This window comes from Mustela nigripes, chromosome 12, assembly GCF_022355385.1.
Source record: "Mustela nigripes isolate SB6536 chromosome 12, MUSNIG.SB6536, whole genome shotgun sequence".
NCBI lineage: Eukaryota > Metazoa > Chordata > Mammalia > Carnivora > Mustelidae > Mustela > Mustela nigripes.
Window position 1 is genome coordinate 101735701 of NC_081568.1, and position 18584 is coordinate 101754284.

Consider the following 18584-nt stretch of genomic DNA (forward strand, 5'->3'; position numbering starts at 1 on the left):
CTGGCTAAGAAGTCTCCAGGTTTGAACCAGTGTCTCTTCTCTTCTGCTCTGTTTTCAGAGTTCTTCCCAGCCATCGCCTCCCTGGCATCTGGCTGCAATGTCCACTCATATTCTCCACCGTGAGAGTGCGGAAGAATTCCTCCTTGCCTCTCCTTGCCTTCTCCTTTAATGCTCACAGTGGGTGCCAGAGCTAACTTGAGGGCCCCGGGGGCAGCAGGGCACACCTGTTCCTTCTGATGATTAAAAACAGACACACAGGCACTTCCAGTTGAATCTCTTGTCGCTGGTAATTTTGGTCTTCTTGGGAACAGGTGTGCGTAGGTGAAACCCCGCGTATGAATGAGTAGAGTTTAATTATAAACACCTGTTGACAGAGCAGTGACCTGGCTGAACAGGTAGGAGGTTGGGTACTTTCTTCATCTTCTATTAGTTTTTCATTGATTTTTATCTAATTTTATTTTGTTTATTATTATTATTTTAACCTATGTTTTGAAATGACCCTGTACTGGTGTCTGATCGCTTACTTGCGAACATGTGGGGCCTGCTAGATTTGGGGGGAGCGGGGATTGGGAGGAGAACACTCCCCTGTGAAAGTTCTATGCTGCCCGTCTGAGACAGGCAGAAGGCTTCCACTGAAGGGCATCAGGGTCGAAAGACCACCACCTGTGGTGTGAGGAGGGGGAACTCCCGGAGGCAGTATTCTCTTTTAATGCAAGTGTTGATGCTTCCCTGTCTGCTTGTTTTGAAATAAGTGTTTTTTCCCTGAATTAGGACCCGTGCCTGGAGTGGTCCGTCTATCATGCCCACTCAGCTGGAGGTGGCCATGAACGTCATGATTACGACCTTCCACCAGTACACTTGCAAGGAAGGGGACAGATTCAAGCTCAGCAAGGGGGAACTGAAAATGCTCCTGCAGTGAGAGCTCATGGAGTTCCTCTCAATGAGTTGCAGCTTCTCGCCTCCCAGGGGGGTCAAGTATGGGTGGGGTACGTGTCCAAGGAGAGCCTCCGTGCAAAGCCTCCTATAACCCTGCCACCAACAGTGCGGTTGGTACTGAGGTTCAAAGCCAGGGGCAAGCAAACCCTGGAGGCCTTTGTTTTCTGTGTGCCCTTGATCCTTGACCAATCCAGGTCTGTGCTGCATGGGTCCTCCTATTGTGGATCTCTTCCAGTCCAGGGCTGTATGTGTATTTTCTTTCTTTCTTTCTTTTTCTTTTTAAAGATTTTATTTATTTACTTGACAGACAAAGATTACAAGTAGGCAGAGAGGCAGGCGGGGGCAGGGGTGGGCAGGAAGCAGGCTCCCCACTGAGCAGGAGCTGGGCTCGGGGCTCCATCCCAGAACCCTGAGATCATGACCCGAGCCGAAGGCTTTAACCACTGAGCCACACAGGTGTCCCTGTACATGTATTTTCTCTTGGGATTTTCTTCATAGGGTTCCCTTTTCTCCAGCTTCCTTTATTAAAAGAAGATAGTATATAATACATAAAGACACAAAACGTGTGTTAATCTACTGTTTATGTTACTGGTTAGGCTTCCTGTCCACATCGGGCTCTTAGGAGCTGAGGATTTGGGAAGTCAGAAAGTCACAAATTGTAGGTAGGTTTTTGTCTGTGTGTGTTGGAGTGGAGGGGTCCAACACCCCAACCCCGTGTCGCCAGAGGGTCATCTCTACATAGTCATGTAGCCTTCTCCATGTTGCCTGTGGCTAGGGTTTCCAAGGGTTGCAAATGGCATTCAGGCTTTCTCAATTGTGCAACATTGCGGTGCAGGGGTTAGAGTTAATATCTAGTGGCACTAGTTAGAGCTAGAGCTTCACATATCTGTCTATAAAATTAATATGTATTGGGCCAGAAGTGAAACCTGGGGTACTTTTTGCTGCAGAGGCAGGTTTTCTAGTAAATGAAAAATACTTACCTTCGTCAGACCAGCACAGGCTGATTTTGAGGGTCAGAGAGGGTATGTCTGGCCAGTGACCGGTCAGGTAGCAAAGAGGTTCACATCTCAAAATAGCCAGGAGTTCATTAAAGTCTACACAGGAAATCTTCAGGTGGAGTGTTTGGGTTCTGAGGAAAACCCTTCACTCCAATGTTTATGCAGACACCTTGAATTGCCTTTAGCACAATGTTTTATCCTTGCATGGTGTTATTTGTCCAAACCCCGTGTTAAGACTCCAGTATTTGTAACTTCGACACTCTTTTCTTCTTTTCCCTCTATAGGAAAACTTTAAAGAAAAAAAAATTTTTTTAAGTCCTCTCCATGCCCAATGCAGGGTTTGAACTCACGACTCTGAAATCAAGAGTCGCACGCTGTGCCGACCTAGCCAGTCAGGTGCCCCTAAAGTAAAAAATGTTTAACATAGCAATTCTTCCCAGTGCCTTTTCAGTTTGGCTACTGGTTAATAAAACATTTAGAATAAAAGTCTCAGCAGGTCAAATTTGTCACATTGATTTATTCAAATGAAGTTTATTGTTGTTGGGATGCCTGGGTGGCTCAGTTGGTTAAGGGCTGCCTTCAGCTCATGTCATGATCCCAGCATCCTGGGATTAAGTCCCTCATCGGGCTTCTTGCTCAGCGGGGAGCCTGCTTCTCCCACTGCCTCTCTGCCTGCCACTCTGTCTGCCTCTGCTCACTCTGAGAAATAAATACATAAAATCTTAAAAAAAAAAATCACATGAAGTTTATTTTTGTTTTGATCAAGTTGATTTTGATTCATTAAAGTTTCCAACCTTTTAATGATTGGCACCTACTGACAGGGCAATGGGAATCCTTGGAGAGAATGATCTACTTTTAGAACTACTTCTCAGTAACCACCCATCACAGGAGAGGTGAAGGCTTCAATGCCCACCCATTCTAAAGCCTGACCTCTTCTATGGACTTCTGCTTTACTTTCCACCCCTATAATGCAGTCATCCTTCTAAGACCTACCCTTCATCAGGTGCCTTTTAGTGTATCAGATGCTGTGCCAAGTAAGGCTGCAGATAAAATATTGTATGTCCCATGCAATATTAGGTACATAAGTTTTTTTGTTGTTGTTTCCATTGTTCTGAAATTTGCATTTAACTGAATGTCCTGTATTTTTATTGACTAAATCTAGCAACCTGTCTCCCCCAACTTTGTGGGGAGATAATCTTCCCATTTTAGAAATAAGGAAATTCAAAAATGTTAAATGATTTGCTCCAAGCCTCATTGTTGGTAAATGGTAGAGCCCCCTACTATCCCCTTTTGGCTGTAAAGCCTGCTTTGTTCTGGTTTGGAGTCCTGGCACCCCCACCCCCACCTTTGAAGTAGTGTAAATGCATTTTCAGGTGCAGCAGCTCACTTAGCTGAGATGCTGTTCGCTCTTCTTGGTGTTTAGATCCGAGCCAGAATTCCGTGGCCCTGGGGCAGAAGGCCAGACTCCTTTAGAATTGGATTTAAAACCAATTCTACCTGCACATGGGCTCTTGGGAATTGTCCTTAGATGCCAAAATGGAAATAAAAACTTGAATGTAAATAGAAGGAAAATGCAATTTTGGTTGTCGTGAACCTCAAAGCCTGGGAGTTAGAAATTTTCTTTTTCCTTTTAGTGCCAAAGGATGGTTGATAAGTTGGTTGGTTGATAAGATAATGCAGGACCTGGATGCCAATAAGGACAACAAAGTGGATTTTAATGAATTCGTGGTCATGGTGGCAGCTCTGACAGTGGCTTGTGATGATTACTTTGTAGAACAATTGAAGAGGAAAGGAAAATAAAGATAAGTATAGTAAGCTTATCTAAGGGCAGAAGTATATCCAATAGTTATTTACTTCCTGTTCATCTATAGTCTTTTGAGACCTATAGTTATAATAAATGCCATTTATAGATATAATATACATATAAGATACATACATCATATTATTAAATGATGTGTACCTTAATAGTTTTATATTTATTTATTTATTGAAAGATTTTGTTTATTTATTTGAGAGAGAGAGATCACAAGTAGGCAGAGAGTCAGGCAGAGAGAGGGGGAAGCAGGCTCCCTGCCGAGCAGAGCAGAGAGCCCCTGAGATCATGACCTGAGCCAAAGTCAGAGGCTTAACTCACTGAGCCACCCAGGCGCCCCAATAAATAGATTTAAATATTCCAGATCTTATATGCCCTAGTTGAAATTTTCCTATACTACTAAGGGTGCTTATGCATTTTTTTTTAATCTGTCAAAGAACAAGCATCACAAAATTTAGCTACTTTCACATGAGACTAAAGCTTAGCCAACTTCCAAGAGACATTATCACCCTTAAATTGTATTTGAAGCTTCTAATCCTATTAATGAAATTAAGTGGCTCTCCCACCCTCTTGTGATTCTGCTTCAAATGGAAGAAGTTGTGCAGATCTATAAGCAGAAAGGCTGATACATAGAAGAAAGTGCTAGCTTTGTCAGTGAGCTAGGTCAGGAGGAGAGGTGCATTCAGGGCTAGGAATCTAAGCCAGGAGAGCTGAAGCCAGCCACTCTTAAAGGCTGGTGTATAAATACCTTCCCTTGCCTCTTGGGTCCCCTAATTCCAGGGCAAGTGTTTCACATCACTTCCCAGTGCTTCCCCTGGGGTTAAGCTTCAGTGGCCTGCCCTGCCCAGGGAGGCGGGCTTGCTGTCATACCTTCTCTGAGCTCCCTCCCTTTCTTTGTCTCACTCCATACCCCCACCCTGTGTGTCTGCACTCTCAAATAAACAACTTGCATGCAAATTCTTGTCTTACAGTCAGCTGGGGGGAGACCAGACTATGACAGATCTCTTGGAGAATTTAAGAAAGAAAATGGTTAATGAGATTTATACTTTTTCTTTTTATAAATTTATATGTGTTATTATTTTTAAGATATTATTTTAAATCTCTACACCCGCTATGGGGCTCAAACTCATAGCTCCAAGATCGAGAGTCACATGTTCTACCCACTGAGCAGAGAGGCACCCCTGTATTTATACTTTTTGGCTACTGTGTGAAGAAAGGACTATGGAGAGGGCCAATGCAGAAGAGGGAGATTAGTTAGGAAGCCGTTCTTGTGTTCTGAGCAAGAGAGGGTGGTTTCTCAGCTCACGTTTCAAGCAATGGAGATCAGTTTGTTAAGTGCTTTGGCTGTAGGAGTTATAGGATATGCCAGTGGACTGGTGAGGAAGTGTCAGAAAGGCGGGCAGAAATTAGAAGCCTAATTTGTGCAGGGTAGCAGCGTGCCCAGCTAAAAAGCTCTATTTCCCAGCCTCCCTTACAGCTGAGGTGGAGTTTGTAACACAGTTCTGGACCCCGAGATAGAAGCAGAAGTCTCTTGGGAATTTCTGGGAATGTTTTGTTATTTCCATATCAGTTCTGTGCCTTCCACCGTGTTCATTCCTTGCTTACTGGAATGTAAATGTGAGGCTGGAGGTGAGGCTGCCCCCTTGCCACCATGAGGATAGAGAAGAAAAGGAGAGAAGGAGCTGGGACATTGTTGTCCCTGAGGAGGCACTGCCCAGCCCTGGTCTGCCTGTTTCTGGTCTTATTATGTGAAGAAAGAATGAGCGCTCTCTGGTTAAATTGGATTCTATTACATGCAGCCAAACACAGTCTCTAATGTTTAGATTTTTGGTCAAGCAAATTTAGTAAGTGGGAAAGGCTGGGAGACGAGCAGCTTCGGGGTGGGGACGTTAGGGGGATTAACTCTATTTAAAATGCCCGTTGGACATCCAAGTGGACATAATACATGGGCAGTTGGATAGATGACCTAGTCTAGGGCTCAGGTTAAAGAGAGGAATTAGAGACACAGGTTTGGAAGTCATTAACATCAAGATGATATTAAGCCACAGGACAAGAGGAGATCACTTAGGATGAGAGTATAGAGAGGGGAGAGGAAAGGTCCAACAGTTTGCTGTCAGGAAAAAAAGAGGAACCAGTAGGTCATACAGCAAAGTCATGACTAGGAAGATAGTAGGAAAACCAGGAGAATGTGGTGCCTCAGAAGCCTAGAGAAGAAGGTATTTGAGGAAGGAAAGAAGGTAAAATCTATAATCCTCTGAGAGAAGGAGTAAGAGAATGGAGAACTGACCATTACATTTGCCAAGGTAGAAATCCCCAGAAATGGCAATGACCCTGATGAGAATTATTTCCCTTGCAGAGGTATCTATCCCTTGGGCTGATAGATGGTAGGTGCTCAATAAATACTTGTTAAATGAACAAATGAAAGAACCTGCTGGGTGTTGATTTTCTTGTGCTAAGACCTGTCATTTTTCTCTTTAAGTAGTTTTTTGTCTCTCTCAACCCAGTTCTGAGCAGACAGGACAGAAAGAATTTAGATGTCAGAGCATTCAAGAGCAGAAATGTATACTCTTGGTGTTTACTCCTGTTGCTCAAAAGGTTGGGGAAAAATTAGAAGAAAAAAGTGGACCACATATTTCAGAGATGTTCAGACTTTTTTCTTGCAAGATGGCACACTACTTGTGTGCCAGAGAAGGTTTAAACATTTCTCTGGGGCTTTTAAACATTTCCTTGTAATTTGGGCCAAAGTTTCCATATTCTACAATGAGTCACCAAAACATGAAAAGTAAATTCAAAATTTTCCTCATGTCCAAGTCAAGGAAGGACAATCTCAATATAAAGAAATAAATGAAAAAACAATGTTCATTTCATGCTGTTTCTAAAAATCAATCAAAAGGGAGGAAAAGCAATTTATGTGTGAAATTAGGTATCAAATGAGTAAGGATTACATGATGCACCAAAAGCTCTTTCCTAGTGAAGGAGGGGTGAGGGTGGGCTTTCTTTTGTGTGTGTGTTAGGTATGCACAAATTTGTAGGAGACAAAACTGATTACTTCTTATGCCCACAGACTCTGGCCTGTGCATTTTCTGCCGTTTAAATCAACTTGAAACAATATTCAAGGGTCGTCCCTGCATTAGCATGTTCTAATGTTTAACATTTCCCCAATGTTCTTTTTTAAAAAGATTTTATTTATTTATTTGACAGAGAGCACAAGCAGGGGTAGCATCAGGCAGGGGAGAGGGAGAAGCAGGCTCCCCGCAGAGCAGGGAGCCAAATGTAGGGCTCAATCCCAGGACTCTGGGATCATGACCCCAGCCGAAGGCAGATGCTTAAGGGATTAAGCCACCCAGAGGTCCCTTCCAGTGTTACTGGAAGATAAGACTTAAGGGAGACAGTAGCCTAGGTCTGATTAGGGCCCCATCCTTGAGATGTGGCTGGCAATCCAAATAGCTAAAGGCCTTCCAGAGGCACAAGCCTGGAGTTGAGGGTTTGATAAGGGAAAAGGGAAAATTAATTAAAGAGAATTTGGATAAAGCGGTGGAAATATGAAGCAAAAGGACTTTTGGGGGGCAAAGCACATGGTTTGGCGCCCCCTAGCGTGTAAGGATGGGTGAGCAGGAGATGGACTGGAGAGGCCTACAGGACTCATAAATCAGAAAGGGCCTTTGGTGCCAACGTGAGACATTTGAGATTTATCTGAATGTTATGAGAAACCGTTCTGCAGTTTTATGCATGTTTACTTTTAACTGAAATCACTTTTATTTGTTTCTAAACAGTCCCATAAATTTTTCAATCTATAAAGCAGTGACTTTGGGGGTGCCTGAGTGGCTCAGTTGTTGGGTATCTGCCTTCAGCTCAGATCATGACCCCAGCATTCTGGGATTGAGCCCCTGCTCTGCAGGGAGCGTGCTTCTCCCTCTCCAGTTTCCCTGTGCTTGTGTTCCCACTCTTGCTAGCTCTGTCACAAATAAATAAATGAATAAATCTTTAAAGCAGTGATTTTGTTTTTGGATTTTTTTTAATTTGACAGAGATCACAAGTAGGCAGAGAGGCAGGCAGAGAGAGAGGGGAAGCAGACTCCCTGCTGAGCAGAGAGCCTGTTACGGGGCTCAATCCCAGAACCCTGAGATCATGACCTGAGCCAAAGGCAGGGGCTTAACCTACTGAGCCACCCAGGTGCCCTTTAAAGAGTGATTTTGTATCCTAATTTGACATCACACTCACATGACATGTTATTAAAAATATATATGTATAAGCTTCACTTTCGACAAAGATTCTGATTGGTTTTGTCTGGGGACAGGTCCTAGGCATTAGCATTTTTAGAAGAGTGATTGTTGATTCTAAATGAAACCGGGGTTGAAAATCACTGCTTTTGTGGTGATTCATTTAATCAAACAATCAGATCAACATCTGGCTGAGAAATGTCTAGGACAGCAGCTGTTGCGACTTTCATTAAGTGGGTGTGAATCACCTAGGCATCTGATTCAGTTGCAGTAGGTCTGAGCCAGGGGCTTGAAATTCTGCAGGTCCAGCAAACTCCCTGGTGATGCTTCTGGTGCTGTTGGAAACGGTCTCGACTCTTGGGTGAAGAGGAAAGAGTGCAAGTGTCATTTTGGAAGCAGGCATCTGTAAAATAGTTCCTGCTGGGGCATATTCCCCTTGGAAGAATTTAAGACAACACAGACATTAGGCTCAGAGAGGGTTGGGGAAGAGGCGAGAGAGAGAAACGGGAGAAACCAGGGCAGGATATTCCCTAGGGCCTTGGGGGAGGGAGGCTCCAGACTACCTCAGGTCAAAGGTCTTGGGCAAGTCTTAGAACTTCTTGAAACCTCATTTTTCTGGCAAAGCCTCAACTCTAGTGGCTCATCTGTGTCAGAATCAACTAGGGACTTTTTGAACCTTGGGATTCCTGGGGCCTCACCCCTGTCCTGATGAATCAAAGGGGGGAGAGGGTAGGGTAGCTTCTGTGCAGACTTTAGTGGCAGACCTAGAGCTCCCGGTATTAAAACAAGAAAGCAGGTGCCCAGGACATAGTGAGTGCTCAGGAAGTGATAGCATGAAGATGAAAATAGTGGAAATGGTGACAGGGCAGACCTCTCTGGAGAGGAGCCTGGAGTCTGGGGTTTATCTAGCCTGCCTCTCAAGTTGGTGCCCCCAGGAATATCTGCCAGATACCTGCTGTGGGAAAAGGCTCTTTCCTCCTTGACTTCTCTAGCTTTCTCAGAGAGTCTCTTCTCAAGAGATGAACTGCAGGGCGCTTGGGTGGCTGTCAGTTAAGCGTCCAACTCATGATTTGGGCTCAGGTCAGGATCTCAGGGTTGTGAGATCCAGCCCCCATACCCTGCACTCAGCGGGGTGTCTGCTTGAGATCTTCTCTCTTCCTCTCCCCCTCCCTCCCCCCTCACATAAGTGCGCGCGCTCTCTCTCTCTCTCTCTAAAGCATATAAATCTTAAAAAAAAAGGGGTGGGGGAGAGAGATGGACTACTCTGCAGTCATTATGTTTTTTTTTTTTTAAAGATTTTATTTATTTATTTGACAGAGAGAGATCAGAAGCAGGCAAAGAGGCAGGCAGAGAGAGAGAGAAGGAAGCAGGCTCCCAGCTGAGCAGAGAGCCCGATGCGGGGCTCGATCCCAGGACCCTGGGATCATGACCTGAGCCGAAGGCAGCGGCTTAACCCACTGAGCCACCCAGGCGCCCCTGCAGTCATTATGTTTTGAAAGAATATCTACTCTGATGGGAAATGTTGACCATATTTAATATTTGCTTTAATATTTGCTATGGTCCCAAATGGGTTGCTAAAAAGTGCTTCAGCATGCATTTTTCAGTTTTAAAGTCTTTGTATCTATAGTCAAGGGGCAGAAAGAGAGAATTATCCCAGAGGATGGGATTTCCTCTGAGACTAAGAGACTTCCTGAGTTTTGGAGGAAAGAGAAGTTTGTGGTTTGCAGAGGAGTACTGATCTCATAGTGTTCAGGTGACCTCTCCCTGGAATTTTCTTCTAACAGCTAAGCATCCGAATCTCTGACGTTTATCACTGTTGGAGGTGAGAGAGGCAGCAGCACTCTAGGCTTTCTCCCAACTCTTACAAGTCTTGCTGTGTGTTCTCCAACTTCCCTTCAGAATATAACACCTATTGTTTTGAGCCCTCAACCAAACTTCTAATTCTAATACATATCCCTTGGAAAAAGATTAGAAGGAAGCCCACCAAGGTATTCGCCATGATGGTGGCTTCATAAGCAATGTTAATATTTTCTTTGTATTTTTACCTAATTTCTGATTTTTTTTAGTGAATACTGATCAGAAAATAGTGCTGTTATATATATATTTTTTAATTAGGGAGTTCCTGCTACTCTAGCTCTACACATTTTTGTTCCTCCCTTACTGCCGGCCTACTAGAATGTCTTTTTCTCTGAGACCACTTCCTCAGCTCTGTAATGCCTTCCTTTTCTTTCTAAACTGGACACCTGTCATGGTACCAAAAAAATCAGAGAAGTTGAGAAGTTATGCATATGCTTTTTTAAGTGAAGTAAATGAAGTTGTCTTTTCTTTCTTTTTTCAATTTTATTTATTTATTTGACAGAAAGAGAGAACACAAGCAGGGGGAACTATAGGCAGAAGGAGGGAGAGAAGAAGACTCCGCAGTGAGCAAGGAGCCCAACATGGGTCTCGATCCCAGGACCCTGGGATCATGACCTGAGCTGAAGGCAGATGCTTAAGGACTGAACCACCCAGGTACCCCCTTTAAAGAGATTATTGGCAAAAATTTCCCTCAACAGTTCCCAAGTGATAGTAATTTGATCATTACATATTATCAAGTACCATCAAAGACCAATGAAAAGTTTAAGGCCCAAGAACATTTTAAAACCCCTGCTGTCAGGGCCCCTGGGTGGCTGAGTGTGTTAAATCTCTGCCTTCGGCTCAGGTCGTGGTCTCAGGGTCCTGGGATCCAGCTCCATATCAGGCTCTCTGCTTGATGGGGAGCCTGCTTCCTCCTCTCTTTCTCTACCTGCCTCTCTGCCTGCTTGTGATCTCTCTCTCTGTTAAATAAATAAAATCTTAAAAAACAAACAAACAAACAAAAAAACCCTGCTGTCCACCTAAGCAGTTTCACTTTTAGTGAAACTGAATGTTTCCTACATGAAGGTATGCTTATGACTTCGGGAAATGAATAGGTCTTGTCAATTAGGTGAGTGCTTTGGCATTGTCCACAGGTGCATCTGATGGTCCATTTATAGATAATTCAAAAACAAACAAGAAACATCCCATCTAGAGGATGAGCTCCCTAGGCACTCCTTGAGATTTTTTAAAAATTATTTTTATTAACATATAATATATTATTTGCCCCAGGGGTATAGGTCTGTGAATCACCAGGTTTACACACTTCACAGCACTTACCTTAGCACATACCCTCCCCAACGTCCATAACCCAACCACTCTCTCCCAGCCCTCACACGCCCCCAGCAACCTTCAGTTTGTTTTGTGAGATTGTTTCTTATGGTTTGTGTCCCTCCTGATCCCATCTTGTTTCATTTTTCCTTTCCCTACCCTCTTCAATCCCCCATCCTACCTCAAATTCCTCATATCAGAGAGATCATATGATAATTGTCTTTCTCTGATTGACTTATTTCGCTAGCATAATACCCTCTAGTTCTATTCACGTCATTGCAAATGGCAAGATTTAATTTCTTTTGATGGCTGCACAGTATCCCATTGTATATATATACTACATCTTCTTTATCCATTCATCTGCTGTTGGGCATCTAGGTTCTTTCCATAGTTTGGCTACTGTGGACATTGCTGCTATAAACATTCGGGTGCATGTGCCCCTTCAGATCACTACATTTGTATCTTTAGGGTAAATACCCAGTAGTGTGATTGCTGGGTCACAAGGTAGCTCTATTTTCAACTTTTTGAGGAACTTGCATGCTGTTTTCCAGAGTGGCTGCACCAGCTTGCGTTCCCACCAACAGCATAGGAGAGTTCCCCTTTCTCCGCATTCTCACCAATGTCCATTGTTTCCTGATTTGTTAATTTTAGCCATTCTGACTGGTGTGAAGTGATATCTCAGTGTGGTTTTGATTTGTATTTCCCTAATGCTGAGTGATGTGGAGCACTTTTTTGTGTGACTGTTGTTGCCATCTGGATGTCTTCTTCGCAGAAATGTCTATTCATGTCCTCTGCCCATTTCTTGATTGGATTATTTTTTCTTTGGGAGTAGAGTTGGATAAGTTCTTTATAGATTTTGGATACTAGCCCTTTATCTGATATGTCGTTTGTGAATATCTTCTCCCATTCTGTCGGTTGTCTTTTGGTTTAGTTAACTGTTTCCTTTGCTGTACAGAAGCTTTTGGTCTTGATGAAATCCCAATAGTTCATTTTTGCCCTTGCTTCCCTTGCCTTTGTCAATGTTCCTAGGAAGAGGTTGCTGCCTGTGTTCTCCTCAAGGATTTTGATGGATTCCTTTCTCACATTGAGATCCTTCATCCATTTTGAGTCTATTTTTGTGTGTGGTGTAAGGGAATGGTCTAGTTTCATTCTTCTGCATGTGGCTGTCCAGTTTTCCCAACACCATTTGTTGAAGAGACTGTCTTTTTTTTGTTGTTGGACATTCTTTCCTGCTTTGTCAAAGATTAGTTGACCATAGAGTTGAGACTCTATTTCTGGGCTCTCTATTCTGTTCCATTGACCTATGTGTCTGTTTTTGTGCCAGTACCTTACTGTCTTGATGATGACAGCTTTGTAACAGTGCTTGAAGTCTGGAATTGTGATGCCACCAACTTTGGCTTTCCTTTTCAATATTCCTCTGGCTATTTGAAGTCTTTTCTAGTTCCATATAAATTTTAGGATTATTTGTTCCATTTCTTTGAAAAAAATTGATAGGGATTTTGATAGGGATTGCATTAAACACGTAGATTGCTTTAGGTAGCATAGACATTTTCACAATATTTGTTCTTCCAATCCATGAGCATGGAACATTTTTTCCATTTCTTTGTGTCTTCCTCAATTTCTTTCATGGGTGCTTTATAGTTTTCTGAGTAAAGATTCTTTGCCTCTCTGGTTAGGTTTATTCCTAGGTATCTTATGGTTTTGGATGCAATTGTAAATGGGATCAACTCCTTAATTTCTCTTTCTTCTGTCTTGCTGTTGGTATATAGAAATGCAACTGATTTCTGCACAGTGATTTTATATCCTGAGACTTTAATGAATTCCTATATGAGTTCTAGTAGTTTTGGAGTGGAGTCTTTTGGGTTTTCCACATAAAGTATCAAAGAGTGAGAATTTGACTTCTTCTTTGCTGATTCAGAAGCCTTTTATTTCTTTTTGTGGTCTGATTGCTGAGGCTAGGACTTCTAGTACTATGTTGAATAGCAGTGGTGATAGTGGACATCCATGCCATGTTCCTGACCTTAGAGGAAAAGCTCTCAGTTTTTCCGCATTGAGAATTATATTTGCAGTGGGTTTTTCTTAGATGGCTTTGATGTTATTGAGGTATGTACCCTCTATCCCTACACTTTAAAGAGTCTTGATCAAGAAAGGATGCTGAACTTTGTCAAATGCTTTTTCAGTCTCTATTGAGAATATCATATGGTTCTTATTCTTTCTTTTATTAACGTATTATATATCATTGATAGATTTGCGAATGTCGAACCAACCTTGCAGCCAAGGAATAAATCCCACTTGTTTGTGGTGAATAATACTTTTTATGTACTGTTGGATCCTATTGGCTAGTATTTTGATGAGAATTTTTGCATGCGTGTTCATCAAGGATGTCAAGGATATTGGTCTGTAATTCTCCTTTTTGGTGGGGTCTTTGTCTGGTTTGGGGATCAAGGTAATGCTGGCCTCATAAAATGAGTTTGGAAGTTTTCCTTCCATTTCTATTTTTTGGAACAGTTTCAGGAGACTAGGTATTGATTCTTCTTTAAATGTTTGGTAGAATTCCCCTGGGAAGCTGACTGGCCCTGAGCTCTTGTTTGTTGGGAGATTTTTTTTTTTAAAGATTTTATTTATTTATTTTATTTATTTATTTTATTTATTAATTTGACAGAGATCACAAGTAGGCAGAGAGGCAGGCAGAGAGAGAGAGAGAGGAGGAAGCAGGCTCCCCGCTGAGCAGAGAGACTGATGCAGGGCTTGATCCCAGGACCCTGGGATCATGACCTGAGCCGAAGGCAGAGGCTTTAATCCACTGAGCCACCCAGGCACCCCTGTTGGGAGATTTTTGATGACTGCTTCAATGTCTTTACTGGTTATGGGTCTGTTTGGGTTTTCTATTTCTTCCTGGGTCAGTTTTGGTAGTTTATACGTCTCTAGGAATGTATTCATTTCTTCCAGATTGTCAAATTTGCTGGCATATATTTGCTCATAATATGTTCTTATAATTGTTTGTATTTCTTTGGTGTTGGTTGTGATCTCTCCTCTTTCATTCATGATTTTATTAACTTGGGTCCTTTCTCTTTTCTTTTTGATATGTCTGACCAGGGGTTTATCAATCTTATTAATTCTTTCAAAGAACCAGCTCCTAGTTCCGTTGGTTTGTTCTACTGTTCTTTTGGTTTCAATTTCATTGATTTCTGCTCTAATCTTTATGATTTCTCTTCTTCTGCTGGGTTTGGACTTTCTTTGCTGTTCTTTCTCTAGCTCCTTTAGGTGTAGGGTTAGGTTGTGTACTTGAGACCTTTCTTGTTTCTTGAGAAAGGCCTGTATCACTATATACTTTCCTCTCAGGACTGCCTTTGCTCTGTCCTATAGATTTTGAATAGTTGTGTTTTCATTTTCATTTGTTTCCATGAATTTTTTCAATTTTTCTTTAATTTTCTGGTTGACCCATTAATTCCTTAGTAGAATGCTCTTTATCCTCCATATATTCGAGTTCTTTCCAACTTTCCTCTTGGAATTGAGTTCTAGCTTCAGAGCATTGTGGTCTGAAAATATTCAGGGAATGATCCCAGTCCTTTGGTACCAGTTTAGATTTGATTTGTGACTCAGGATGTGATCTATGCTGGAGAATGTTGCATGTGCATGAGAAAAACATGTGTATTCTGTTGCTTTGGAATGGAATGTTCTGAATATATCTGTGATGTCTGTCTGGTCCAGTGTGTCATTTAAAGCCTTTATTTCCTTGCTGATCTTTTGATTAGATGATCTGTCCATTTCAGTGAGGGGGGGTTAAAGTCCCCTACTATTATTGCATTATTATTGATGTGTTTCTTTGGTTTTGTTATTAATTGGTTTATAAATTTGGCTGCTTCCATGTTAGAGGCATAGATATTTAAACTTGTTAGAACTTCTTGTTGGACAGGCCCTTTAAGTATGATATAATGTCCTTCCTCATCTCTTATTATAGTCTGGCTTAAAATCTAATTGATCTGATATAAGGATAGCCACCCCAGCTTTCTTTTGATGTCCATTAGCATGGTCAATTGTCCGCCCCCCTCCACTTTATTTATTTTTTAAAAGATTTTTTAAAAAATTTATTTGACATACAGAGATCACAAGTAGGCAGAGAGACAGGCGAGTGGGGGGTGGTGGTGGGAAGCAGGCTCCCTGCTGAGCAGAGAGCCTGATGTGGGGCTCAATTCCAGGACCCTGAGATCATGACCTGAGCTGAAGGCAGAGGCTAAACCCACTGAGCCACCCAAGCGCCCCATCCACCCCCTCACTTTAAATCTGGAGGTGTCTTTGGGTCTAAAATGAGTTTCTTGTATGTAGCATATCAGTGGGGCTTGGATTTTTATCCATTCTGATAACCTGTGTCTTTTGATTGGGGCATTTAGCCTAGTTACATTCAGGGTAACTATTGAAAGATATGAATTTAGTGCCATTATATTGCCTGTAAGGTGACGGTTACTATATATTTTCTCTGTTCCTTTCTGGTCTATTACTTTTAGGCTCTTTCTTTGCTTAGAGGACCCCTTTCAATATTTCCTGTAGGGCTGGTTTGGTGTTTGCAAATTCTTTTAATTTTTGTTTGTCCTGGAAGCTTTTTATCTTTCCTTCTATTTTCAGTGACAGCCTAGCTGGATATAGTATTCTTGGCTGCATATTTTTCTCGTTTAATGCTCTGAATATATCATGCCAGTCCTTTCTGGCCTGCCACATCTCTGTAGATAAGGCTGCTGCCAATCTAATATTTCTACCATTGTATGTTACAGACCTTTTGTCCTGAGCTGCTTTCAGGATTTTCTCTTTGTCACTAAGACTTGTAAGTTGTACTATTAGATGACAGGGTGTGGACCTATTTTTACTGATTTTGAGGGGGATTCTCTGTGCCTCCTGGATTTTGAAGATTGTTCCCTTTGCCATATTAAGGAAATGCTCTACTACAATTTGCTCCAATATTCCTTCTGCCCCTCTCTCTCTCCTCCTTCTTTTGGGATCCCAATTATTCTAATATTGTTTTGTTTTATGATATCACTTATATCTCGAATTCTCCCCTCATGATCCTGTAGTTGTCTGTCTCTCTTTTGCTCAGCTTCTTTATTCTCCGTCATTTGGTCTTCTATACCACTAATTCTTCCTTCTGCCTCATATATCCTAGCAGTAAAAGCCTCCGTTTTTTATTGTACCTCTTTAATAGCTTTTTAAATTTCAACTTGGTTAGATTTTCATTCTTTTATTTCTCCAGAAAGAGCTTATATTTATCCAGCTAGCACGTTGATAATCATCATTCTGAACTCTAGTTCTCACATATTACCAATGTCCATATTGATTAGGTCCCTAGTTGTTGGTACTGCCTCTTGTTCTTTGTGTGTGTGTGTGTGTGGTAAGTTTTTCCTCCTTGTCATTTTATCCAGATAAGAATATATGAATGAGGGCGCCTGGGTGGCTCAGTGGTTAAGCCTCTGCCTTCGGCTCAGGTCATGATCCCAGGGTCCTGGGATCGAGACCCTCATTGGGCTCTCTGCTCAGCAGGGAAGCCTGCTCCCCCCTCTCTCTCTGCCTGCCTCTCTGCCTACTTGTGATCTCTGTCTGTCAAATAAATAAATAAATAAAATCTTAAAAAAAAAAGAATATATGAATGAGAGAATAAAATACTAAAAGGGTGACAAAGACCCCAGAAAAATATACACCAATCAAATCAGAAAAGACCTGAAACTGGGGGGAGAGAAAGGGAGAAAAAAATAAAAAATAAAATATATATATATATATATTAGACTGGTGAATAGAACAGAGCCACCTTCTTTATTTTGGGTGTATTCTTGTCCCTTAGAAGAAGCTACCTCCTAAAATTTTAAAGAAAGAAAAACTTATATATATATATATATATATATATATATATATATACAAAAATAAGCATAAACATGATGAAGGGATGGAATATGACTGTAAAGATAAAAATTTAGAAAGATTCTAAAAAAGGAATTGATAAGATAAGTTGGTTGGAAAAAGAAAAAAAAAAAGAGGAGAAAATGTGATCAGGCTGAAGACTAGAACAAAGCCATATGCTAGATTTAGGGTATATTTTGATAGATTAGAAGAAATTGTATCCCAAAATTTTAAAGAAAAAAACCACATTATTTGTATACAAATAATAAGGTTAAATACAATGAAGAGATAAAATATGACTATAACAGTGAAAATTTAAGAAGTTTTTTTTTTAAAGTTATTAAGATGAAATAGTTAAAAACATTAAAAGAGGAAGAGGAAAAGTTAAAAAAACTAGAATAAGAAAAAAATTAAATTAAAAAAATTTAACTTTGCAAGACTAAAGGATCATGGGAAAAAATCCATGAGTTCTATGTGTTGCTTTCCCCTAGCTCTGGAATTTTGCAGTTCTCCTCAATCAGTGAACTTGGTCTTGGCTGGATGTTCTTGCTGATCTTCTGGGGGAGGGCCTGTTGCAGTGATTCTCAAATGTGTTTGCCCAAGGCAGAATTGTACCACCCTTGCCAGGGGCCAGGATAAGTAATCTGCTCAGTTCTCTTTGCTCTGGAGAGCTTTTGTTCTGTGAATGCTTTCCATAGAGCTCTGGAGGATGGGAATGAAAATGGCGGCCTCCCAATCTCTGGCCCAGAGGAGCTGAGAGCTCGGCGCCCCACTCCTCAGTGCACCCTTGGAGAAAAGCAGTCAATTGCTCCCATGTCCCTGGTCTCTGGCAATGCTCCGTGCTCACCCAGCCTGTGACCGAGCATTTCTGTCTCTGGCCCACGGCCCTGCCCAGAGTCTCCAAACCCAGCAGATTCCTGCCATGATGTCCCTCCTGGAGGGAGAAAGTAAGTGTCCCCAAATCTGCCACTTGTGGGGTCCCTGCTCAAAGAGCAGTGGTCTGACTGTGCCACAGATCACAGTTTAAGGTAACCCCAAGCTGAGAGCTCACTCCTTGGCTCTGTCTCTGTAGCCGGCTTCCCTGCTCTGATACCTGGCAGCTTTGACACACTCAGACACCCCTGGTCTTTCTGTGACCCCACACTTCCTGAGATCACACTGTCCCCACAAGGGCTCCACCCCTCCTTAGCCTCTGGAGCGATGTCCCTCAGTGGAGCAGACTTCTAAAAGTTCTGATTTTGTGCTCCACTGCTCCACCACTTGCCAGGAGCTGGCCCCTCCCCCTGTGGTCTATCTTTCCGTGGCTTCAGATTCACTACTCTGCACATCCTGCCTTCCAGAAAGTGGTCGATTTTCTGTTTCTAGAATTGCTGCTCTTCTCCTCTATCTCCTGTTGAGTTTGTAGAAGTTCAGAATGGTTTGATAACTATCTAGCTGATCTCCTGAGATATTTCAGTCTCTTACTCCTCCACCGTCTTGCTCTTAAGATTTTATTTTTAAATAATCTCTATACCCAATGTGGGGCTTGAACTCATAACTCCAAGATTAAGAGTCATTCACTCCACCCAC

The 18584-nt window shown here is 42.0% G+C and overlaps 1 protein-coding gene across 1 annotated transcript; it reads left to right on the forward strand.

The window, feature by feature from the left end:
• The first annotated feature begins 799 nt into the window (after positions 1-799).
• Positions 800-3734, forward strand: S100Z (S100 calcium binding protein Z). Its single transcript, XM_059416647.1, is given in 2 exon segments — positions 800-944; positions 3577-3734. Coding segments are annotated over 2 exon segments (303 nt in total).
• Positions 3735-18584: the final 14850 nt, after the last annotated feature.